The sequence below is a fragment of the Morone saxatilis genome, unplaced genomic scaffold (genome assembly GCF_004916995.1).
Source record: "Morone saxatilis isolate NCDOM2014 unplaced genomic scaffold, NCSU_SB_2.0 Contig12, whole genome shotgun sequence".
Classification (NCBI taxonomy): Eukaryota; Metazoa; Chordata; class Actinopteri; family Moronidae; genus Morone; species Morone saxatilis.
In genome coordinates this window covers 13,714,943-13,739,899 of record NW_023339674.1, presented here as the reverse complement: position 1 = coordinate 13,739,899, position 24,957 = coordinate 13,714,943, and the positions used below count along the sequence as shown (strand labels likewise).

Below are 24,957 nucleotides of genomic sequence, written 5' to 3'. Positions count from 1 at the left end.
ATTCACAAAGAGAAGATTATTGGCTTTTTGTGGCTTTAGCCCTTTCTGACAATAAAGGAGGGAGACATAATTTGATATAGAGCTGAAATGCATGTACACAGTTGTACACTTTCAGTAAGCATGCACATAGAAACAGTGAGTATCATCCATCCGCTTTCAGTTTAAGGGTGATGGCGTTAAAAAGTGCCCCTCACAAGCAGAACAAGACACAGCCTACAGCCAATTAAATGTCCATGGATCATCACAAAGCTCCACCTCCTCTGCAGTGGAACAAGGTGGTAAACATGTCAAAGCCAAAACTACCAGCATCTTGATAAAGGCTTATTTCTGTTTAGTTTGAATACAGCAACAGAGATGTAACCCTCCAGAGTCATACACTGTGTGGCACATGGGTCGGGCCTGTGTAGAGAGAACAGAACTGCAGCATGGGTGTACAAAGCAGCTGCCATGTTGGTATCTAAGACACTGTAGCAGCCATGTTGGAGCAGACAGGCACATCCCATGTAGAGTCATGAGGAAATTTGAGATTGCATGGTTATATCCAGCGGAGGCCTTGAGCCCCTGTGATGACACGGTCCACAGATGAACATCAGCACATGACGACGACGGCGGTCGAGGAGCCGGTTCCTCGATTTTAACAGCTAAGAATCAGGGGAGTTTATGTCAAAAAGGCTGATATTTTGGCTTGTCTTGATGTCGAGTCAGTTAAAATAATACAATTTACAAATAAAAAAAAAAAAAAAAAGAAGGAAAATATGAGTGTGGTTCCAGCACTCACAGACCCACTTCCTTCACTCTGGGGCCAACTTTGGAGGGTATTAAAAAAAAAAAATCCCATTGCCAACTCATCAGATTGTCCCAAGGATTTTGGTCAACAGAGTGCGAATGGTTGAAAACAAAAAGATAAATTAAAAAAAAGAGGACAAAGAAGGACTGACAGCATGTCTGGACATAGTAGAGAGCCTGAGTCACCGCTTGTAATAGGCACCTGGAAAAGATGGAAGAGACCGTCACAGATCCATCAGCAGCTTGACACATCACATTGTAATTTAAGTTGTATTGTAGTTGTGGTGTTTTTGGGCTTTCACTTTTTCCTTCTTTAAGATCTGGAATTTGTTTCTGCTGATTATGCTTACCACTCTCCTAGTTATGTGAAACAAGAACTGTCTCTGCTTTGATATAATACATCACTTCCCTGGTGGCCTGGGGGTTAAGGCCATCAGCCACAACCATCTTTGGTTTGTTCCCTGTCTCTCTCTCTTCCCCCTAATTTCCTGTCATTCCTCAACTGTCAACTGAAGAATAAGAATAAATATTATATATATAAAAAATATATATAACCTCCTGTGTGCCCCGGTCTTTTCTCAAAGACAGTCTACCCAATGGGGATTTTCATTTTAACACAAACCTCCAAATACTAGATAGTAATGTCAATTATTTTTTGGGACTGATACATAATAGAAAGGGAACGTGAGCTGAGGACATTTATTTGCAGGTTTCTAGCTTTTGCTAATTCAAAATCAACACTTCTGCTCCAAAATATGTGCAGTCAGGACAGTCTGGATGCACAGAGCTATAAAAACTGTCCCAAAGACTAAAAATCGGACAAGCTAAAGAAAAATAGTAAGCAGCAATGTTAACTATATGCAATTTATTGTCATTTATGCATCCTTCTTATTAGATAGTACTTTAGGTTTAAGTATAATAAATACAGCCACTCTGTCACATAGACTTCATACCTTTGTAAGCAGCCTCAGGTCGGGTGGGGGCGCGGGGAGGAACAGGGTGGTCCGAGTAGCCGTAGCCAGGATTCACATTCTCATAGTCGTGTGCACGAGGCTGAGGAGGTCTGAGACAGTTGGAGAAAAACAGAAAGAAAATTAAAGAAAAGACATTTCTGAGGTTTCTACTTCTTGACTGACTAGAAATATTTGGTCTGAAGAGTTAGTCTTGCAGAGTCTTGTACCTGGCAGGCTTGTTGTGGTTCCTCTGCCTCTGGTATTCATACTCATCTCGTGTTCTGGGCCGGACAACTTCCTCTGAATTTGGCTGGAAACCAAGAAAAATTATGGTTCTTATAATTACGGTTCTAGTACCACCACAGTGGAAATACACACACACACACACAATAAAGTCATAGGCTGCAAAAATATTTCACCCCGAAGCACACATTTTAAAATTTGTACGGTTGCGGAAAATTACCCTGTAGTCTCCCTCTTGCCGCCTCCTTTCCATTGCCACCCTCTCCTTCTCTCGCTCCTTCTCTTTCTCCCGCTCTCTCTCATTCTCCCGTTCACGATTCTTCCTGTACTCCTTTTTCTCTTGTTCCATGAGCAGTCGGGCGATTTCCTGCCAGGGCAAGACATCAGACACATCCACATCAAAAGAAAAAAAAGGGCAACATCTCCATTGTGTTTCATGTAAATACAAATTTGTGTAATATACAGTATATCCCCAGTGTGCTGAAACTGTCATATTCTGAAAACACCCTGTTCATAGCTATATAGGTTTTTAAGAACATTAAATCAGTAAAATGTCACTGGTACAGTAGTTTATAACTTCTTACATAATCTTGGTCAAGAATATGGTTTAGACATGGCTTTATATACTCATGGTTAAATGACGATAAAGCTGATTCAATTGGATGAGCTCAGGAAATGAAAGGATATAAAAAGAGGACAGACAGCATAAAAAAAAGTTTCCAGACTTCATGCCCACTCACCTCATCCTGTGCCACTTGGGCTGCGCGCACATGCATCTTGCTTGCCTGAAACCAGAAAACAATCAAAAAGTCATATTTTCCCCCAGAGTGGAACACATTGTTCCAACATTATATAACATAGGAAATGGCTGAGATTGAGGCCTTTCAGTATGTTTTTTTGGGACATACAGACTTCAGGGCATTAACAGCAGAGACGTATATTGCTTTATCACACTGTGTTATTTCAGTGCTTCTATCATACAGCATTCGCTACAGATGAAGCTGTAGCGAATGTTCTTTGAAGCATGCCAAATGAAAAGTAGACTTCACACGTACTCGCACTAACCCTTATACACTGTTTTCTTAAAATAAAGCCTCATGTTATTACCACCAAAAACCTAATTCTATACAAGTCCAATGGTGCGAAGAACTGACACTGTACTTTTTATAAGCCTACTGTCAAGACTTTTGATATCGGATTTATTATAAGCTGAATATCTGACTTTGTATATCTGACTTGACACATTCGAGCACCATCCAGAAGCTGGGTGTTAGTATTCAGAGCTGTTGCTCTTTGTAGCCTTCAATAATACCAAGTTTAAGTGCTTGAGGTTGGTCTTGGCTTACAGTATTCATTACTGCCTGCACTTTTAACATGCACAGTAGCACTTTTCTTGTTTTCATCTCTCAGCAGAACACAGCAGCTTAATGGAGGAAGAGTTGTTAAATGCATAAAACTTTTATCATAAAATGTCTTCACATATTAAACAGTTTGATTTGATTTTAAGCATGCACATTAAAATGTTCACCTTTTATTTGCAGAAATTAATAAAAACTAATACTTCTCTGGTGTGCTCCCTCACTTTGATTTCCTCCTCTTGCAGTCTCCTGGCCACCTCCATGTCCTTCAGCTCCAGCTCACGGAGATCGAGCTTGGTCAGCCCCTTAGTGGCTTCCCTCAGCCCGTACTCGGTTTCTGCTACTACTACTGTTCCACTCCCTTTGTGCACAATACGACCTGCGGATGTCGGCACATTATAGTAACAGATTAGGGCCGCAACCAATGATCATTTTCGGGTTTCAATTATTTTGCGTTTCACAACAATTTCCCGGAGCCCAGGGCTTTGTATTCAAATTGATTGCTTTTTTTGTCTGATTTCTTTTGGCATCTTCATAATAAGCAAAATGAAAGATTAAAATTAGCTAAATCATTTTTGAGTAATAGACTAATTGTTTCAGCACTAGAACAAAGAAAATCATATCTGGATTAAAGCCACAAGGCACCTAAAAGGGCTGCAGTGCATTGCCACTGGTGTTTATCACTGTGTTTTGTTTAATCCCTTCCACAGCTTCAGGATAACATAATACAACCAGCGCACAAGACCTGCAGCCCCTTGTGAATGCCACATTCTAACATCATCAAAATCCATGAAGCTATTCTACAACAAAATCACAGCACACATTTCACTCTCAGTGTAACAGGCAAGGCAAGAATGAGCGAACCCCACAGCACAACAAACCATCAGAATCACATCAGTCATCAGTAATTACTGTAAAATGATCATCGTCCTCATGAGAACAGAGAAAATTAAAGTCTTCATTAGTGATTGCAATGTTAGATCAACCCACCACCTGAGATTGCCACAGCTAAAAAAGCAGCTCCAGCACACCACACAAACACCCCCGCAGCACCCAGAGGGGGGCTCAGGGTGGTACCTGTCTCTTCGTTGGGGTGAGTATGACTGCGTTCCCTGCCGGGGACCTTCCCCTTGTCGGGTGAGAACTCTTTGATGTTCCCTCTCCCTTCGTCGCTCCTGAACTCCTCAAACACCTCTTCGGGGCCTGAGTGGACACGCTGCCGGCCCCTGGCCCTCCTCTCCCTCTCACCATCATCCCCTTCCTCCCCCCAAGACGCCCTGCCCTCCCTTGGCCAGTCCCTGCTGTGCCCTGGCTCCCCTTCAAGTCCTCTCTCCCTGCTCCTGGTTCTCGCTCGTTGTCTATCTCTGTCTTTCTGTCTGTGTCTGTCCCCGCTCTGTCCTCTATCTCTGGATCTTTCCCTGTCTCTTCCTCCTGCTCTCACCTTCCTGGGGTCGTGCTCCCCGTCTCTCCTCTGGTCTTTTCCCATGTGACTTTCCCTTTCATGCTGCCTGTCCCTTTGTCTTTCCCTGGCCTTATCTCTATCTACAGGACTCTGTGGGGGAGGTGGTCTGGCTGGTCTCTCCTTCCTCCTCACCACTTTCTCTGCATTCTCTGTCTCTGGACCCCTGGCTCTGCCAGTCTCTGTGGGTTCATAAACTGGGTACCTGTCCCCGTGTTTCCCTCTGGAGGGCAGCAGGTGCTCTGGGTATGGGTCTGCATGTCTACTTGGCCCTCCTTCTGCCACTAGGTAATGCTCGGGGTATCTGGAGCGACTGTGGGGTGCTACTGGGTCCTGTTTTGGGTACCTGCTCCTTTTGGGCTCTATTGAGCTATAATCTGGGGAGTTATCACGATGTGAGCTCACTGGAGCATATGCATCATATCGACCTGGGGACGTCGATTTGTGACGGGTGTGTTTGTCCAAGTCAAGGGGTCTTCTTGCAGCTGAACAGGGCAGAGATGAAGGAGTGAGGGTGGAAGGAGGGCAGCATGGAGAGAATGATGAAGATGATGGTTGATGAGAACATGGAAACGTGAAAAATGACACAGGAAATACATAAGCTAAGGTGGTTAGTAAGCACCTAGTTAGGCAGCACCTAACCTAGAATGATGGTCAAAAGACAGATGTAAAGTGTCGGTGTTAGTTGCACCCAATATGTCCAAAGATGTGCTCATTACTGTGGGGAAATTAAAATGAGGTCCCAACAAATGTTTTGAGATGGTAATATGAATATAGAACAGCCGGTATAGTGTATAATACTGTGTCTTGTTAGATGATTGAATCAAATGGAATTGAACGTGAGAATGAGAACAACATGTTCTCTAAGAACAGTCCTGCTGGGAGTTGGCCTGTGACTGTTTGAATGAAAACAAATGAGTTGTAAAGCACATTGAGGAAACACACAGCAGAGGCCGGCCCTCTGTGCAGAGTCAGCTCAATGGAATTCAGTCATCTAACCGGCTGCTTAATGTCTAAACTTTTGAAAAAGGGGGCAGGTACACAGACAGTTTACCTGGTACCTGCTCAGAGTGATTGGGCTATTTTAAGGGTTCGCTTTCTTCTGCCCCATCTCACTTTTAAATACATGTTCCCATCTTTCCTACACTCTCTCACATTCTGACAGGCGTTTATCCGTCAAGCGGAGACAGATTCTGCCCCCACGCTGGCTCGTGTGCAACTGTAATCCACTGGATTAAGACAAACACAGCCAGCAGCCTCTCATTTCCTGAGAGGTGCGGCCAATTACATGACCTGATGAAAAGCAATGAGAGCATACAAAAAGCTGTGTGTGTGTACAGATGTATAAAAAAGTATATAAAACAACACTCTACGAATATCCACGTATAAGCACAAGATGACAGTTTCACTTTAAAAAACTAAACACCTTTGTGCACAGCGACACACATATCTGGTTACTCACTGGGAAAGCAGTCCCTTACAGCGATAGCTGCAGGGTAAACAAAGGTACTCAATCTTTGTTCTACTTTGTGTACATTCACACTGCCACAGTTGTATGCACACACACACAGTCAGCAGGGACAGTAGGTGAGTGGTTATGTGACTTGCGAGGCAACACTGCAAACATAGTGAACCTGGCAGTGGCACAAATATTCTAGTATAAAGAGAGCAGGGCAGAGTGGCACAGTTGCCATGGATGAACTGTAGGTTCATCCCGACTGCCTGCCATGTGAGACATCTTTAGAAAGAGGTTATGCACTGGGACAGCTGATGATCCATACAGACACAACAGGACAGGTAGACTGTCAGCTAAAGATACTTAGTCCCGTTTGTGTTAAAGTATAGACATTGTATTCTCTAAACACTGCCTCCACAGCAGCTCTTCTGTTCACAATTGTCCCCGTCCCTCTGTGCTGTTTTGCATCAGCTGTTTCACTTAACATACGTTAAGTGAAACAGCTTACATAGGAGTAACCTAAAACTCCTCTTGTAAGCAGACAATAATAACCTTGGCTGTGAAAGTAAATAGTATTGTGTCTCTGTAATATATGTGAATTTCAGAGGATATAAAAAGGTGCTGGGAACAAACAAAGCAGAGGAAGAGGATTGTTTTGTGTTACACACAAAATAATTATTTTCATTCAGACTTGGCCACATTACTATGAGATAGATGATACATTTCAGCAGCAGCAACATTTCTCATGCCGACAAACTGATATCCCTTTACTATATGTCACCATGCTATTGAGCCAGCATGACGCAGAATGCAGGATTGACCCTGATCTTGAGGTGAATCTTCTGCACAGTTTACTTGACATGTGGCAACCGTTCACAAACAAGCCAAATGAAGATTCAAATGAGTTTCTGTTTCAGTAGAAAATGAACAGACCTCCAGTGGGATGAATCATGCAGTATGGTGATGCGTGGTGTGCTTGAAAGGACCGATTCCAATATGTGACACTGATGGAGCTCAACAGTATGTTACAAAAGCATAACAAAACAGGTTTCTGAACAAAGAGGTTTTACGTAGGTATGTGGCTTCACTTGTTTTTCCTCAATGCCTTCATTACCCACTAACTGGAGATTCATTTAACATCTGAGGTAAACACTAATATTAGAGCATGTTTGAGCTATATCTTCAATACTGGAGCACTGTTAAACCCATTTACAGTGGTGTTTGCTCTTGAATGGGAGTGAAATGACAAATTATTTCTCTGTAGGAACATGTAAGCCTCCCTTCAAGGTTAATTATGGGCTTAGAAAAACATTCCAAAATCTTTGCCTTGTGTCAGCAACAATCTCCAGTGCTGTGCAGCATCAAAAGCACACCCTCACACATCTAGAGCTGGTAAGAAAATCCCAGTCCACAGAAGAGGAAGCATACCCTTCTCTCATGTCCTCACACTCACACTCATACACTCATACACTCATACACTCATACACTCAATACAACAGAGAGAGAGATACACAAACAGAAGACAGCTAGATATTAACATGAACAGTGGTGCTCTCCCCACCTCCGTGATCCTCAAAGTACTCCTCCTCAAAGTTTGCTTCCAGCTGCTTCTGTCTCCTCCTTTCCTCTTTCATCTCCTTCTCCTGCAGCTTACGAGCTATGGCCTACAAATAAACAAGACCACAGTAAACATGTCATCCCACACAAATATGAAAAAGTCTCTCTGTTTGGGCCAATATGTAACAAATATGTCACTTTTATTTTCTTCTGCCAGCCAGTGTAGTTTTAAACATATTAGATTACAGTGGTGAGATGCATTGTTCTCTGATGTTTCAAACAAGCTTTAGTGCCCTGAGCATTTTTCTTTATAGAACTACAGAGCAAGAAGATCCATCATTCCCTTAAATAATATTACTGTACTGCGATGAAACCCATCAATGCTGGTGTAAATATTCTTTTACTAAAGTTGGCATTTTGTTGGGTTGAACTTGGCTACAGACCATGCCCGTATTTTTTTAAATCACTTTTGAACTTTGCAAGGCAATGCTGACAGAGTTGGCCGCTTTGAGTGGAAGTCTGTGAAAGGCTGTGGTCGTGTCGAGCGCCACACCCTCAAAGTCACTGTCCTTTGCAGCTCTCGGATGCATTATTTAAATTTGCTGGAGTTGAGGAAGTTAACTAGCAGAATTGAAGGGGTGTAGTTTACACTTTAAGATAAAGAAGAAATAATCAGTGACTCTTGAGATTATTTTGAAAGATCTACTAGGAATTTAACCTCTTAGGGGCAAATCCATTGCCCTTGCGGGGCAAACATTGGCCTTTGCGGGGCAAACCACAGATACTGATATTTGAAGTCATTATCAAACAATATCAGGAATTTACGAACATCCTTCATTACTGTAGCATGCAGCATCAGTATACTAAATCTCTGGCTCTTTGCTTAATTGCCAAGAAACATTGTGATTACATTATATATTTAAATAAAGAAAATACAGGTCAGGTCACTATGGCTGTCATTCCGTGTACAATGGGAAAGCACAAACATGATTGTTGATCACTCTAGTGGAATGACCCACCCATTAAGTACACTGATACTTAGAAACTCCAAGTCATTGACGGTCGATGTAACCTGACCATACGCTGAATGGGCAGAAAATGTCTGTGTTGTGTGTGTCCTCTGTGTGTGTCTCTCTGTGTGTGTCTCTCTGTGTGTGTCTCTCTGTGGTGTGTGTGTGTGTGTGTGTGTGTGCTGTGTGTGGTGTGTGTGTGTGTGTGGTTGTGTGTGTGTGTGTCTTACTGCATCCTTCTCTTCCTGCTGTCGCTGTTGTTCTGCCTGTCGGACCAGTTCTTCCTGAATCTCCTGGGCGATCTCATTATCTTGGCGCTCACTGAGGTCCACACAGGTTGATGTGTGTCCATGTATATATGTGGAGAGGTTTGGAGAACATTAAAACATGAATTACAGATATACAACAGTTAATAGCTCCAGGATTGTGACAAAATCTCTAGCAATTTTTAATCAGTAATGTTTGTAATCATATTAGTAAGGATGTGGATGATGATGATGGCTAAGACAGTGTCAGACCAGTGTTTAGAGGCGAAAAATGTTTTTGTTATTTCTACATATGTATGTCTCATACATATTTGTTAAATACTTCAATGTCTTCCGTTTTGAGCACTTCCTCCTGATGTTTCTGTTGGATTTCTTCTGACCCTCAATACTTTGTTTTTCCAATTCTCCTCGATACCTTTTACCCCAACTTGCCATGAAGTATTCCAGCCTTAAGCCACACTGGATTAATATTGCAGACTTAGAAAAGGAAAATGAAAACACTCTATTATACTGTATCACGTTACACCAGAGAAACACAAGGCAGTGAAGTTATTATCTAACATGTTGAGAGTGGGAATGTGTGCACTTCAGGCAGGAGCAGGAATATTTTTGCCTGTTGTGATGTCGATCTCAACAGCTCACTTTGGCTCACTCACGTCTTTAAACGGCATGGTTTTGACAACAACACCATCTGTCTGGAGGGCTGGTATGCAAAGATCATTTTTTTTTGTTTGTGTGTGTAGACACACATGAGTGTAATTCTTTACTTAAGAAGACACAGCATCAGTGTACCTACCTTGCACTGTAACTGCATTTGACCTGAGCAGCTGACAGCTAAGGAGGACTTAAGCTGTCAAAGGTAAATAAACTATCGGGCCTTAGAGTGCCTTGATAGGTATGTACTAAGAAACAAATGACACTGCACTCCCCTGTGTGTGTGTGTGTGTGCGTGCGTGTTTAGTCAAATGTTTCAGAGTGGGTGTATATGAAGTGGCATTGGCAACACAGGGTGGATGGCAGTGTGAGCTCCCAGCATGACAAGCGGCACTGGCCTGCCTGCATAGATGGTGGAGCATCTGGTCTCTCCCTGGGGGTGCAATCCCACTACTGGAGCTTTCTGGCTCTGTGTGTGTTTGAAACGGTCATTAAACTGTGAGTCAGCAGTTTTATTTTAATAAAGATTTCGGAGCAGAGAGGGGGGCTTATGTTGCAGCTCCTAGTCTGGACTGAACAAGCACACGCATCTATGTTTAGGAGTTGTCACTGCCCACTTTGTGGGGAAGCTGCATAGCTTTGGACGTGAGGCTGGAGCTGACCCAAAGCCCTTAAAAAAATATAATTATATATCAGGGCTATGGAGATACCACACAGAGACCACAAGAACTGAATGGTCTGCTTGTGTTTTCTCCTCCATGTTTATGATGCTGGTAGCAGTTGCTGTTAGTGAAGACAACATCTATCAAACTGAAGACAGGCCTCATTCTCTTCTCTTCTTCAGAGCGGTTTTAAAGCTAGTATATTTGGTGATCTAACAAAGCCTTTACCTTCGCCACACAGCAATAGTTGCTCTTCATCCCAAAGTCAGTGTAGAAATGTAAAGTCAATTACATCTCATGTATGTGAATGCGGGACTCCGTAATCTCCTCCTCTTCAGTAATCAGAAAACTAGCAAACAATACGAAATCTTTTCATCATTGATCTCTAGCAGACACTGAATGAAAGAGCATTCACAAGCTTATTTCGGCTAATAAAAGCAAGACATGACCTTAATTTACGGCATTAGGGTTAAACCTACACTAAATCAATTTGGAGTCATCTGTGGCAGGAGTGTTGGATCACCTTGTATAAATCCGTCTTAGGTTTTGGGAGTAATTACACTCATCTGAAACAGAGGCTACCAACAAAGCAACAAATACTGTACACAGCTATTATTATAATATTATTATATTAAGTTATTACTTCTTGTGTTCTTTGAGGGGCCATAGCTTTCAATTAAATGAAATGTATCATTAAATATGAATAAGAAATAAGAATATAAAGAATTGCTCCTCATTATAGGTTGCATTACAATTTTTGCGTGTATGGTTTTACTGCCCATTTCTCCCAGTGGAATTTCGCTTTGATATAGACATGTATAAATGATGTGTGTGTGTGTCTGTCGGTTTGTTAGAGACACCCACAGGTCAACGTGCTGTTTTTGGCTCTGGACTTTGGCCCTCTTATCCTCCTCCTCCTGCAGCTTCTTGGCCACCTGCAGGTCCTTCTGCACCAGACGGCTCTTATTGACGTTGGACGCCAAGTGGCTCTCAACTGTAGACACAAACACATAAGCACTGCTCTTAAAAGTGTGTACACACAAACCAGAGTAGGTCAACTACTGCACTAGCGATGAATTAGAAGAATGATGAGCAGCTGAGCACCGAGGGGTTTAATTACAGATCGACACTTTCTTGATGTGTTCCACTTCTGAGGAGTAGTAGTATTGTTTGGATGGTCTGCAGAGAACACTATTAACATCGAGGACACAGACGCTTCAGTCTCTGGTAATAAACAGAGAGCGCTCTTAGTCACTGAGAAATGAATGTTCACAGCTGAGGTGCCGCTCCAAGGTTGTGTGATGGCACGTTGTGAGCCATAACAGATAATAAATCCTGCTTGCTGACGCACTCTCGGCACTTGGTAAGCATGGAGAGCATCACTCACTCCTTAAGCTCTGTTTCACCTGTCTATCAATCTGTTCCCAGCTTTCATGTCAAAAGGACCAAATTACGTTTGGCAATTTACCCGTGAGAGGCCCCATAAAGTTTTTTGCTTTCTGACCTCGTGGAATTGAAAGAGGAAACTGAGTCACAGCTGTGGCAACTTGATAAAAAGTCAAGGGGTTGACATTGATTTTTTTAGATGACACTGATCAATTGTTTAAGTGTATGACACCGTACAAAACGGCAAAACTGATGTCACAACCCAAGGTATGGCTATCATTTATCCACTGCCACATTTTTCATTGATTCATCTTTCCAGGCAGGAAAAAAAAAAAGAATGAAAAAACAAAACAAAAAACATGACCGGACATTGTGACATTCGTTCATTCAACAAACTCAACCTTGAAGAGGTCTCCCGTCATTCAGAAAAAAGGGGCATTGGGGTGAGAAAGCTAGACTATCTGAACCTTAGACGTAGCAGGGATCTGTACACTGAAACAGAGAAAACACATTCCAGAAACAAAGACGCCAAGAGCTGACACAGCCATAAAGAAATGTTTTCCATGCGACATTTGGATGTTTCAGTGTTCTGCATGCTCAACATTTTGAATGGAAATAAAAGCCAGCTGTAACTCCACTTCAACTTGAAGTCAATGTGCCAAGAAGCCGATCTGGGAGGGCCATCTGTTGTGATCCAGGAAAAAAAAAAAAGGGACACTGCTTCTCCTCAATGACCCTTGGGGTCAAAGGTGAAACAAACCAGCTCAGTTAGTGTGGCGACAACGGGAGATGAGCCTTGGCTATAGATCACTGAGGCTCTAAAAGGGTTAATGACAACGCAAGGACACGACAGCCAAAACCAAATTAATCACAGCTAAAAAAAGAGCCGAATCTGCTCTTACGGTATGGCTGAATAACATCGGGCCTTCTTTCTTGCAAGAATTGTTGCATAATTTACCCTTTTATGGTGATATAGAGTGACATATTTATGGAAACAGAAAAACAAACTATTGTCTGAAGAAGTAAAAGCGGTTATGTTTCCACTGTCTACATTCTAAATGCATCCATCCCTTCGAAACAAAAGCTAACCACAGAGATCTAAACAATTTCCTGCACAATCTGAAAGCAGTAGCCTGTTTTTGTTGGTTCCTGTCATTTCTGAATGAATGAGTGCATGTGCAGGATATGATGAGTTGTGGTGGCCATTAGCCACCTTCAGATATTCATTTGTGTCTGATTAAAGGAAGGCCTTGTTATGTCTGGCTGTGTTTGTCAGTGCCTCCTGGAAGAAAATGTCCTTTCTAACTCAGCAGAATATGGCAGAACCTCCAATGAGGGGCCAGACGTATTTCTACTAGAAACGTTAAAGCTTTTAACAATGACATTTCAACAATTTGTCTGAATGCACCTAACTGAAGAATGTGAAAACGATGCCGGGTAATTACAGACGAATGAGCTCACATAAAAGCACCAGCAAATCTAACAAGGCATGCAGGGACAAACACATAGCGAACAAAAAAAACACATGATCCCTCGCCTGAGTCAGACACGAATTAATGTGATCTGATCTAATCACATGCACCAGTCCACTGTAGTCTGTCACAGCCCTGCCCTGACACAGTATTGTTGTGGCTTCCCGCATCATTCACACTGCTAACCGTGTGGCTGAAGTAGGGTTTATGTCGGCTTAATCCAGCTGCAGCCACTGACGCTGCAGTTTACTCTGTTTTCTAGAAGGGACAAGAGGAGTGTGGTGGAGTCCTTGCTACTCTCTGAAAACATCTTTCATAGTTCGTTCTTTTGCGAAGTAAACATTAAGTGACCTACTGTAGGAATGCAGCAGGGCAGCTTGACAAAAAACAGTCCACAGTGATGTAATGGGCCTGATGCAGAAAACATTACAAGAATAAATGACATAAGTGTTTAAACAGACTGTCTGGGAAAAGGAAATGGGACCTTTGTATATGAACGGGACGAACCCATCTAAAGCAGCCGAGCTTGAAAACCGAAAAGCGGCAGATGTCTCTTGTTTGAAGTAAGTAGGAGTTATTAGTCTCTTGGGTGGGGAAGGGAGGCAACTCAAAAACCATAGCCAATTTGTAGTTTCTTACTTTCTTGTTCCTGGAGGTTGTAAGCCAGGCAGTGATCCTCCAGCACAGCAAAGTCTCGGCACACTGAAAAAAAAAAACAAAAAAAGAAAGTCTGAAACTGAAAAAGAACACAGATAGATCATTATAGTTTCAACTACGGCTGATGAAACTCTTGCTGTTAGCTGGTACAAGTCACAGAGGCAGTTGAGTTGTTAGATCTAAATCTGACAATTACAGTTTCAGATGCTTAACATCCGGCGCATCAGCCTACACAAATAGAACAAATATGCGAAAGCTGGCCCACAGGTAGCCAGGTCAAATGGGTTAACCAGAACACACAAGCACATAATCAAACGGGCGTCAGCAATTCAATTTCGATTGTAATTTGTGAATTTATTTCAGTGGCTCTACTACTAAACTCATTTTTATGTGTGACGTACAGGTTTGCCTTGTGAGCCGAGTGACTACTGGATCAATTCTGTTTAACACTTCATGCCCAGCTTATTTACAGGATATGACACATTTAAAAACTGCACATTTACATATTCAACAAATTAAAAACCAGCCCCAAACAGTTTGAGTGTGATAAAGAGTCGGGCCACCTGGCTTGCGGTTTGGTGATTTTTTTTGTCCGTAAGACATGAAGTGAAACTGTGAATGAGGAACCACCATTTGCACTCAGACTGTAAAAACTAAATAAAACATGTGGGAGATTTTGAGACTTTTGAGACTTGAGATGTGTGACCTTAAGTGAGAAGTAGTTAAAATACTGAAGAGCTGTGGTTTGAATCCTGCCTCCCTAAGAATTTGTGCAATTTGCAAAGATTAGAGATAAATGTATTTATATTTGTTTAAATCTGGTGATAAATCCCAAATGCTGATGTAGCGAGTGAGTAAAATTATCTTATCAAAGCTCTAACCTAAATTGTCAGACAGCGTGAAATCTGAAAATATGATCTTTTGAACAAATCCATTTACTAGTGAGTCACATTAACTGTAACTGAGTTTTTGACAGGACTGATACTGCGCGCATGGCTAAAATCATGACCTCAATTATCTGCATACAGAGTATGATCACAATTTTTAAGCAAGCAAGATTTCCCTGGGGGAAAAAAAAAAAAATCTATTTTACGGTTTGTTTTCCATCTTACATGGACATCTTCACAAAATGTTGACAGCAGACTTTCCATTTATGGTTTCAAAAGCAGAGATACGGCCAAAATGCTGTGCATTCTGGAAACAATTGTGCAAACTGCTGTGGGAGGGGACATTTCCTCATTAAAAAAACCCTGATACCATCACCAAATGTGCTTTTCTTCCTTCGTATATTCGGGATCCACCAGCCTTCAAATGCTGACAATCTCCTGTGTAGGAAACAGTAGAAACTAAGACCTTTCTCACAGCCTCAGCTAATTATGGATGTGTGTAGCATAGGATGTGTGTACCTTATAGCGTCTACGGTTCAGTCGGCATGGATTTAACTACCCTCAGTTTAGCATGTATCTTGAAATACCGCAGCAGGAAACTTTTTTCAGCTGCAAAACTTGTGTAAACATCGTTGCATTAAATATAGAAGGAAAAAAATGAATCAATGATTTCATCTTGCAAAAAGCCATACGCCACTCTGCTCAGTGAGGACCAAAATAAAGAATAATTTAACTTACTCAGAGTATTTCTTTTACATACTCTTGTACTCTACACTTGTTTTAAGATGAAAGTTGATTCATATCATACATCATATATTATATATTATTCTGTCATATCAATCCTTACTTTGACACTAATCTTGTATTTAAAGCTCTCCTCCTCCCAGCTTTCATTACACATGCGAGCCACACTCAATAACCTCACACTGCTCTCGCAAAGATTCATCCACATAAAAAATTAATAACCAGCAACAGTCTATGACTATGTGTTTTGTAGCATTAAAATACCTGGTGAAAACAATTATTTGCCAAAAGTATTGACGAGCACAAAGACGCCTGGGACTCAAATCACTGACGTGGTCCAGATTGTCTGGTTGTATTAGATGCGAGTTACTGGGTGAATGGTTGGGTTTAAACAGATGCTGTGGAGAAGAGGGCGAGACCTCCACAAAGCCCCCCTTAGTGTCTCAGAGCAGTATGGGATTTGATTAACATTTCACAACCATATGCTTAATCTTCTTAGCCAAGAAACCTGAGATTATCTCTGGCTGGTATAACTGTGTACAAGAGTGGTTTTAACTACTTTAACGATTTAGGTTTGTGTAACAGTAGCTTTTAAAAGCTTCCAAGATGCGAGTATCTAACTAGATCTAGATCAAACCACCACCAAGCAACAAGTGACAAAAGAATAACAGCTGCAAGCTCTGGTTCATTTGATGGCTTTGGGCTGGAAATAGAAAATCAACCTAAAGTGACATCATGAGACACAAGCTCAGTTCCTTTGAGAGTTACTGTACTACTAGACAGCTCACAATATTTACTGTCTTCCAAACACATGGGGGATGAGGCTGAAACTTTTCCAGCAGCTTTCTCTGTCTTTCCCTCCCTCTGCAGACTAGCCAAGCAGTGGCAATGCACGTCCCTTCTCTCTCTGACCAGAATAACAAGCATCCTGCTGAGCAGCTGCTTCCCACCAACAGGACGGGTCCACTCCTTCCCACCAGCACAGCATCCCATTCAAAAAGCTGCCCCAGTGTAAAAGCCACACTCGCCACCTGCTTTCTGTACCTTCAAGCCAGTAACTGTAGTAGACCACGTTTTGAGTGTGTATAAAAGTTATGTGGTAGGGGGGCTTGGTGGTGGTGGTGGTGGTTTCTTGCTGGTCACACAGAGTCTTTGAGGATAATGTTTCAAAGCAGTAACAGATTTTACAACCACAAGTGCAACTGGATACGTCAGATGTGAAAATCAAAAAGGAAGAGGCCAAAGGTGTCTTTCAGTCCACTGTGCACGCTGCTTTCATCACAAAAACAAATGCATCTTACACTCAGAGCTCTGGTTGAACTACATACTTTACAGCAGGCAAACATGTGATCACACCAATGAATACAAGTTCCCTGACTGCTGCACTGTATTTACCCACACTGCTGTCGTGCCAGATTGTGTACATCCATTAGGAGTATATGTCCCTCTGCCCACAAAGCATTGAACCATGATCAGAAAAACAAACACTGTGAGGAATATGAAGGGGGGACACGGTGTGCCACCCTCTTTTCTCGGTGCTAAAAATCACGTTTCGCCTCTAACCTTGAATGGAAACACATTGGGATACAAAACCTTCTCTAGGTGAAGAAGTGTACTCAGTGCTGGCTAACTGACTCCAGCCTTTTTAAGTCTACTGGTGCTAGCATCAACTAGCAAGCTGTGCTAACACCCATAACACCCGCGGTTGTTGAACACCTGTGTTCACTCGGTTAACATTAGCCACCCAGCCACACAGCTAGCTTCACATAGAGCCGGCGAATATGTTTATGGACATTACCCTCTTTCACTCCAGGTAGTTTTTTCTTGTCGATGCTAACGTTACATTCAGCCATGTTGTCACCGATAATAAGTCAAAAAAAAACACAAGCGTTGACGTTGAATTACACTTCCGCGTTTCTTCCGAAGGTTAACCGCGGGTTGATTGATCGCCTTTGCTCATAAAGCCGATTGATGGTTCAGGTGCTGGACGGCCCTTTTGATTAGTTTTGGTAGCCACCCTCCCTCGATACGTCTCTGCTGTAATTGCCTGGCAGATACTCTGCTGAAGCTGGCGTGTCACGGTTTCTACGAGCGTCCCTCCCTCCCTGATCCTCCCCACGACCAGCCCCGCCAAGGCAGACCACCTTACCGAACGACTTCCGCTCAGAAATGTCAAAATAAAAGACTCAAGGACTCAAACATTACGTTATTGTGGCTGAATAGAAATATCTAAAGGTGGCATTCAAATGAATACATTCTGTCTGTCCTGAACTAATTTTGCCATAATGTTCAATTTGTATTCATAGCAAAGCCCGGATAAGGAAAAGCTTTAATTCTCTGTTTCTCTCCATGTGCCACTTCAAATGTTAACAATGTATGTGCCTATTAGATAGATAGATAGATAGATATTATTACATATTATGTAACTATGTTGTATTTACCTTGTATGCATAATGACACTGGGAATGGCTAAATAATAATGTTAATATATATTTTTTTGTTGTGTGTACCTGTTGTTCAGGTGGGGGGTGGGTAGGTGGATACTTGTTTGCAGTACATGGGGGGGTTGGGGGGGTACTAATCAAAGTAGATGCTCACTGTATTCTTTGCTTGTCAACACTTCCAAATGGAAAATATTTAAAAAAAAAATTAAAATCATGTTTACCCAGAACCTTATACATTTATTATACAGAAAATAGTTTGTTCACAGGAGCCCATCATAGTAAGAACCTTACTGACAAAATGTGTTTTTAGGGCTTTTCATTTAACATTTTACAAGGTAGCATTTCAACATTGTTGAAATGATTGATGTACGTACGTCATAAGACACCAGAACAAGTTACAACTGCTGAAGAAAGTTGTGAGATATAGTGTAATAAGTGAAGCTTGATTTTTTAAAATGTTTTTTGATTGGATATTAGATTACATTCTTCTGGGGGTTGACAACAATGCACACACTGCTGTAGTTTGTTAAAACACAACATCCAAAATCACTAATGTGTACAATAATAATTCACAGGTCACACAATAGCTGCAACAACATTTATTATATTACCATAAAATACAAAGATACTAATAGAAGCCAATCAGCAGCCACAACTTTCGGTTTAATTTTGAAGACCACATTGTCACACTTCCGGTATAACTCCAGCTCCATCTGTCTGACTTGACGCAGCTCCCTCCGCAGGGTCCAGTGACTGGAGACATCTGCAGCTGCAGCTACAATAAGTCTTCACCACGACCTCCTCTGGCCAAATCCATGATCCTAATGAATATTGATGCCTTGTGACATTTTTGTTCAACAAAACATATGTGAAAATGTTTTTTTATACTGGGTGTGGTGAAAACCTAACGAACACTGTACAAAGAGATAATCTGCTGACACGATTACAAATCCTTCCTGTTTATCTTCATGACCATTGTCCGCAGGGTTTCTGAACAGTCTCCCTGATATAAACAACACACTGAGCTTTAATCACTCACTCAATCAAATCAAAGAATCAATATAGAAATGGTGCACACACTGAAGCAAGCGCACCTTTTGTCCTTTAGATGAAGCAGACCAGACCCACAGCTGTGTTATTTACTTATTCTCTCAAATAAAAGAAGTTGAGGAAAACTCTAGTTTTAATGTCCTTTCTCAAAAAAAAAAGAACACGACACCTCGAGCACTGAATGTGGACGATATGTGCGCTAAAAAACAACAAGACAAAGCAGACTGACTACACAGTCGTTTGTTTAAATGAGTATGACATACATTTATAAGTAACAGTGAGTTACAAGCTTTCTGTGTGTGCTCTGGTTCTCTCTTTTTCACTCGCTCTCAGTTACACAAACACACACACACACACGTGTCATGTGATCTGACAGCAGCCGGTATTCTGATTATGTTAATGTGATTGCTCCCTCTAGTGTTCAGCATATGAACTTGCAGGTGTTTGCCACACTTGCAGCAGCCTGTTTCCAATTAATTTCCTTTAGTGAATGCATACACCAATTATAAATAACTGGTAGTAGTGGTCCATTTAATGGCCAATCAATAACACCATTAATAGACGCCTACATACTTTGTCTTACTGTTTATTTTTTAGCGACATATTACGAGGTCAACGTGGCCCTGACCTTATTCATTAGTGATGCAGTGGACTGGTTGGGAGCAAAAGGGGATCGATGACTGCATGGCTTCAGCTCAAACATCACACACGTTAATAGAAATTCAAAACTGGTTCAGTTGTTTGCAAAAGATTTGAACCATATTACTGTATAATTCAGAAAAAAAAGTAAGGCCTTGGTGCATGCAGCTGACATCTACTTCATATGAACAATAAGAAAATACCTGCTCCATTATTTTCCTCTCTAGTTAAGTCTAGTTTGTATTTGTGACATAATCTTTCAGGTACCTCATCAACACATTCAATTTGACTTTATACAAATTGGTAATTCGATCCCCCCCGACAGACTCTCTAGATGCTTTCAGGTTGTTTCAAGTTTCTAGTTTTATTAGGCCCTTGAGCTGCTTTGTACTAAAAAGCCAAAGACTAAAGAGATGGATTTGTGAAACATTATTGGTTGCAAGACACCAGACGTCAACAGGCTCCTAAGTCAAGTCTGAAGGGGTGCAATGCAGCCCTTTTATGAGACCCTCACCAGCCAGGTTCAGTAAATGCCAACCAGCTCATTTCCCTAAAGCTGCATAAGCACAATGGCTGCTCCTCTGGCAGAGACATGAGATGTGATTCCCTTGATGCACAAAATAGACCACAATGACTTAGGAGGTGTTGAGTAGTGGGATTGGCCGCAGTGATGGATGTTCTTTCAGCTCCGAATCAGTCCCGAAGCCAAGATTGAGGAGCTCATCTCCGGCTATGATGCACTTGCACAGACTGAATCAATTTACTTGCCCCCTCCTTCCCCAGACTAACGCACACCCACATCTATTTAAAGAATCAATTAATGTAAAAGAAAAATACTTGCTAGTGCCAAGAACATCTGATTCTGGTCTCTCATAACCAACAGGCTGATTGATAACTTCCTCTCTCTGTTTGATTTGCCCATGTCAGAGTGATGTAGGGTTACTGGCCTCGCCTAGAGCGTCAGATCACCGTATTTCACTTAGACGGTCCATGGTCCACGTGAAATTGTGGTCCATTGACGAAACCCACGATGACTAGCTATTGATTTAGTACGCAAGGGGCTGAGTGGCCCCTCCTCCTGGCCCCTGAAAGGATAAATATATTGACTGGATGGACCCAAGGCAGTGGATTGCTGGCCTTGCTTGAGGGAGGTCTCACAGTGTGGCATTAGTTTGGGACAATACAATGAGTACTATGGATAGGGTTACAGTTGTGAACTACTGCTTAGGACTCCTGGGTTTGTTACTACTGCAGGGAGTGTTGAATGTAGAGGGAAGGAGCCTATTCAACCCTGGTAAGTGTTTTATGTCTTTATAAAATGAAAATGCTTCTGATGCCGCATGCAAATACTGCACCCCTTAAATTGGTGCCATCGCCGGTTTAATGGCTAAAATGCAACAGGTTAAGAGATGATGCCTGACTATGAAATGGGATGGATGTGACATCATGTTTTGTGATACTTATGGTGCTTAAAGTTGCATTTTTTTAAAATTTGCTTTGTATATGCAGGAAACCATGTTTTTAATCCAAAAGAAGACACGGATCCCCAGGGCAAGATTCTAGCTCTGTTACTACACAAGAGCTTAGTTCCTGTTGAAAAGGATGATCCTCTAGGTGAGAGATGAGAATAAAATAGTGAAACTAATTTAAATAACATAGATGTATTCTTGCTGTGATGATGACTGATTTTCTTATCTGCAGGTCTTGAGCTGGCCAATAAATTAGCTGAATTAGAGGAGGTAAGGATATTTACACATTCACCTTGAAGCAACTTTTGAAAAAATGTGGATTAGGCAACAAAATCTATCAAGATCTACTACAGTGTTGTGTTATATAAATCGAATGTGTGCGTCTTGTTTCTGTTTTCCCCCAAAAGTGTGAATCAATTACGTTGACAGGTGGCTCTGAATGAAAAACTGTTACACTACCTCCAGAATAGATGGTGTATTAATACGAAGTCATGTCTCGCTGTGTTTAATCACTCTGATCTCTGCTTGTAGCTGCGGGCGCTCAGGGACGACCTGGAGCTAGAAAGGGAGATCACAGCCAATTTGGCAGAAGGCAAATCCATAACTAGGAAGAGGGGAGAACGTAAGTTAATTCAGTATTTTGATTAATGTGTATCGTACAAATGAATTTTTGTTGTAAAAAATATCATTTGCAGTCCTAATATGCTGCATGCAAGATATCATTCTACAAGTCTTTATCTCCTTTGATCTGCAGCTTGCTTCTGGAAGTACTGTGTCTGACACGGATACAAGAGGAGTACCACTGTGAAATCTTGCTGCAAAGCCCAACATAGCCTTAAGACTCAAAACACCAGTAACATAATCACACTGTATTTATCAGCAGCAATATAGAGTTGTACCATAATCAAAGTCATCAATAAATGTTTCATTTCCACTGCACCGAGGTGCTCTCATTAGAGTTTTAAGGACTGTGGCTTTATATCTTTAATCTGTAAATAATCAGCTACTCACTGGGAATACTTGAGGGTCAGATATGACAAAATGTACTTGACTGCAAAGACATATTAATATTCTTTTTATCTTTATTTTAGCATGGATTTTATTTGCCTGCTGCTTGTGTTTATGTCGCTCTCTTGTGGCAGAATTGGGCACAACAATTTTTTTGTACCACTGCCCAACATCACATCTGTTCATTTTACTAAATAAATAAAATTATAATGTGAATCTGTACTTTTTGTTTTTTTTGTTCTTTTTAAATCTTAAGGGAAAAAGGGAAATTGAAGATGACACTGAATGGACTTTTTTAAGGTTTGAAAATAACATTGCTTTTACATTACTTCTCATTTTAAAAAGACACAATATTACTGACAAAGATATCGGTCTTAACCCTCATACCTGCTTTTGTTCTTTATTTACTTCAAATATCAAATATTTTAAACAGTGAAATTAAGCGTCTAAGTGAAGGAATGTGGGAATGGTGCACAGCTGCGGTGACGGGTGAATTACTCTACAGTGAGGATAATATGACTGGATTTTTTGGAGGGTTACAAGGCTGAGTCACAGGCTTAGTCAAAATAATGGGAGAACTGTTCTGATCTGAATCAAACAGAGGGCACGATGAACACAGGAGGTTTCAGGGAAACCAGGCTGAATGTGACGCTGAGCTGCATTCACAGCAGCATCAAAACCAATACTTTTTCTATGAGGCAGTGAGTCTTTGCAGTGATGTTTTTAGAGCATAGTAATATACTTGCACTCAAAAATATCCACATGCACACAACATGGGCGTTACACCATACATAAATATCCACAGTATACCACATACATAACACATTCTTCTGTGTAAGGAGGCAGACTATTTTGATCAGTGAGTAAATGTCCAACATTTAATTTAATATTAAAAGGAAAGTTTCATACTGCAACTGACTGCTGACTATGGTGGTTATATTACATGTAGGCATACATAAATTATTAGATTGTATGTTTCAAAATAATAGCCAGTAAGATATAATTTAAAAAATACCTACAATATAAAATTATTTTAATGTAAAATTCTACATCAGATAATTACTATGTCATATGAAAAAGTTACGGACAATTAATCTCTGCTCTCTGTTTCTGCTGCTGCACCACCAGATTTAAGAACAGCTTCTTCCCACAGGCTGCTCAATTCATCCTCAGCACTCCATCTCATAAAATAGTACTTAATCAAATTTACTTTAAATATATATATACATATATATAGTTTTGTTTTTAAGAGTAGCATGAAGGGAACAACAACCTAATTTGTATTATACAACCCTGCATTGTTAAATGACAATTACATTTTCTTGTATCCTTGTTTTACCTTGGTTTTTTATGTTTTGGTTAGCGCCAACATTATCAGCTCTCGGATGACTTTAAAGGAGCAGTGTGTAGGATTTAGTGGCATCTATCTGTTAGCTGCAGATTACAACCAACTTGAATACCGCTTGAATACAAGCATGTTGGAGAAACTACAGTGGCTGCGACACTCATGAAAAACCCTGTAGAAAAATAGCGGTTCAACATAGCAGCCTCTGAAGATAAAAATGACTCATGTTGCACACTATACCTTTAAAGAGAAAAATATGACATTAGCAATCAATTGCAATTTACTTAAATGTGTGCCAAGTTGACAATTTAATTTCCTTTTTGACATAATTATTTTGCCCCTAAATTCAAGGAGGTCTAAGCTGACATCACTGACTGTGTCTCAGTTTAACTGTGTGACTCACCAATTAATCATAAATTCTACCAGAACACTTTCTTTGTCTCTCTGTCATACACACACACACAATATGCAGGGGTGACACATTAAAAAAGTGCTAGCTGTCAAATCTATTCATATCTGAAACAAAGTGATAGTTTTACTCATTTTATTTCTTACATTGTAATCAGCAGAAAAGTTACCACAATTATTCCTCTGCTCTGTCACACTACAGACATCTGACACAAAACATTTACAACAACTCATCAACTGACTTCATACAGAAATGGATGTTATCTGTTTCAGTTCAGTCCACAAATTGTAGAGTGGGGTCGTACCATCCTGTCAAGATAAGTCCACAGGAAATGAACCAACATCCTGTGTGTCACTCATATAGTAAAACATGCACTATTGTGTCAAGAATAGTTCTTGTGTGGACAAAAGTTGCATACAATATGCTTTACAACTTCAGAAAAAAAACCCCATAGCACATAACAGTAACACTGATGAAACTATGTAAAAGGCAACTCAAAGATCCCCTCTTGGTGCAGCGTTAACAGTTCCTAAAAACACAAAAAAACAAATACTACGATTACCATTACAGTCCAATATTAATGTAGAATTTCCACCATAAAGATGTTCAGTAAAATAAGTTCACTAAATGGGTTTAGTGAAATAGGTCATCATAAAGGTCAAATATTGTCATATATTTCCAATGGTAGGTGAGATGGGTAGTAATGTTCAATGGTTGGGCAACATGAAGGACTGTCAGTGGGATGAATGACTTTTGGGCGGGCATTTTGGTGGAGCAGAGGGCAGGGTCACTTGATAGACAAGGAGACCAGCTCTTCAATACTGCCCTAGAAAGAAGACCAGCACAGAGCACAGCAACATGATCATAACGTCAAACGGACAATGATGGATTCTTACTTCAGAGGTCGGTAGAATATTTAACTTGTTTTGGTTTTTATCCCTAAATCAGGTTTAATCTTTGTACTGTTATTTAAGAGAAAGACTTTTTATTTTATTTATATTAATTGTTTGAGAATTAGTATGTCTAATAAGAATTGAATTCAG

At 40.9% G+C, this 24,957-nt stretch overlaps 3 protein-coding genes across 4 annotated transcripts in view; 2 read left to right on the top strand and 1 right to left on the bottom strand.

The window, feature by feature from the left end:
• Positions 1–700: 700 nt before the first annotated feature.
• On the bottom strand, positions 701–17,651 carry ccdc50 (coiled-coil domain containing 50). Of its 2 annotated transcripts, none has more exons than XM_035653528.1 (12): positions 17,349–17,651; positions 13,902–13,964; positions 11,269–11,398; positions 9,053–9,143; positions 7,817–7,919; positions 4,418–5,284; positions 3,544–3,719; positions 2,723–2,767; positions 2,203–2,349; positions 1,967–2,049; positions 1,740–1,849; positions 701–988 (listed from the first exon to the last, which is right to left on the bottom strand). In XM_035653528.1, the coding sequence occupies exons 1-12, from the start codon at positions 17,401–17,403 to the stop codon at positions 969–971; spliced, it is 1,890 nt and encodes a 629-aa protein (XP_035509421.1). In that variant the 5' UTR covers positions 17,404–17,651; the 3' UTR covers positions 701–968. The 2 variants fall into 2 exon arrangements, with proteins under 2 accessions (XP_035509421.1, XP_035509422.1); XM_035653529.1 differs by having other exon boundaries at positions 3,565–3,719.
• A 3,226-nt stretch (positions 17,652–20,877) lies between these two features.
• uts2d (urotensin 2 domain containing) lies at positions 20,878–21,932 on the top strand. Its single transcript, XM_035653638.1, has 5 exons — positions 20,878–20,977; positions 21,193–21,297; positions 21,385–21,422; positions 21,684–21,774; positions 21,907–21,932. The coding sequence occupies exons 1-5, from the start codon at positions 20,878–20,880 to the stop codon at positions 21,930–21,932; spliced, it is 360 nt and encodes a 119-aa protein (XP_035509531.1).
• Positions 21,933–24,759: 2,827 nt separating this feature from the next.
• Positions 24,760–24,957, top strand: part of LOC118322056 — an 11,332-nt gene continuing 11,134 nt past the window's right edge. Inside the window, exon 1 of the mRNA XM_035653637.1 lies at positions 24,760–24,817. Within this exon, the coding sequence (XP_035509530.1) occupies positions 24,796–24,817 (22 nt within the window). The 5' untranslated portion in view covers positions 24,760–24,795. The remainder of the gene's footprint in view (positions 24,818–24,957) is intronic.

Bases quoted from the DNA above. Each gene is read 5' to 3' on its own strand.
- ccdc50 (XM_035653528.1), bottom strand. From the start codon at position 17,403: ATGGCTGAATGTAACGTTAGCATCGACAAGAAAAAACTACCTGGAGTG. The intron at 11,399-13,901 runs GTAAGAAACTAC...TTGTGTCTACAG, and splicing joins CAACCTCCAGGAACAAGAAA to TTGAGAGCCACTTGGCGTCC. The intron at 989-1,739 runs GTATGAAGTCTA...CATCTTTTCCAG, and splicing joins ACCTGAGGCTGCTTACAAAG to GTGCCTATTACAAGCGGTGA.
- uts2d (XM_035653638.1), top strand. From the start codon at position 20,878: ATGGATAGGGTTACAGTTGTGAACTACTGCTTAGGACTCCTGGGTTTG. The intron at 20,978-21,192 runs GTAAGTGTTTTA...TTGTATATGCAG, and splicing joins AAGGAGCCTATTCAACCCTG to GAAACCATGTTTTTAATCCA. The intron at 21,423-21,683 runs GTAAGGATATTT...CTCTGCTTGTAG, and splicing joins AATTAGCTGAATTAGAGGAG to CTGCGGGCGCTCAGGGACGA.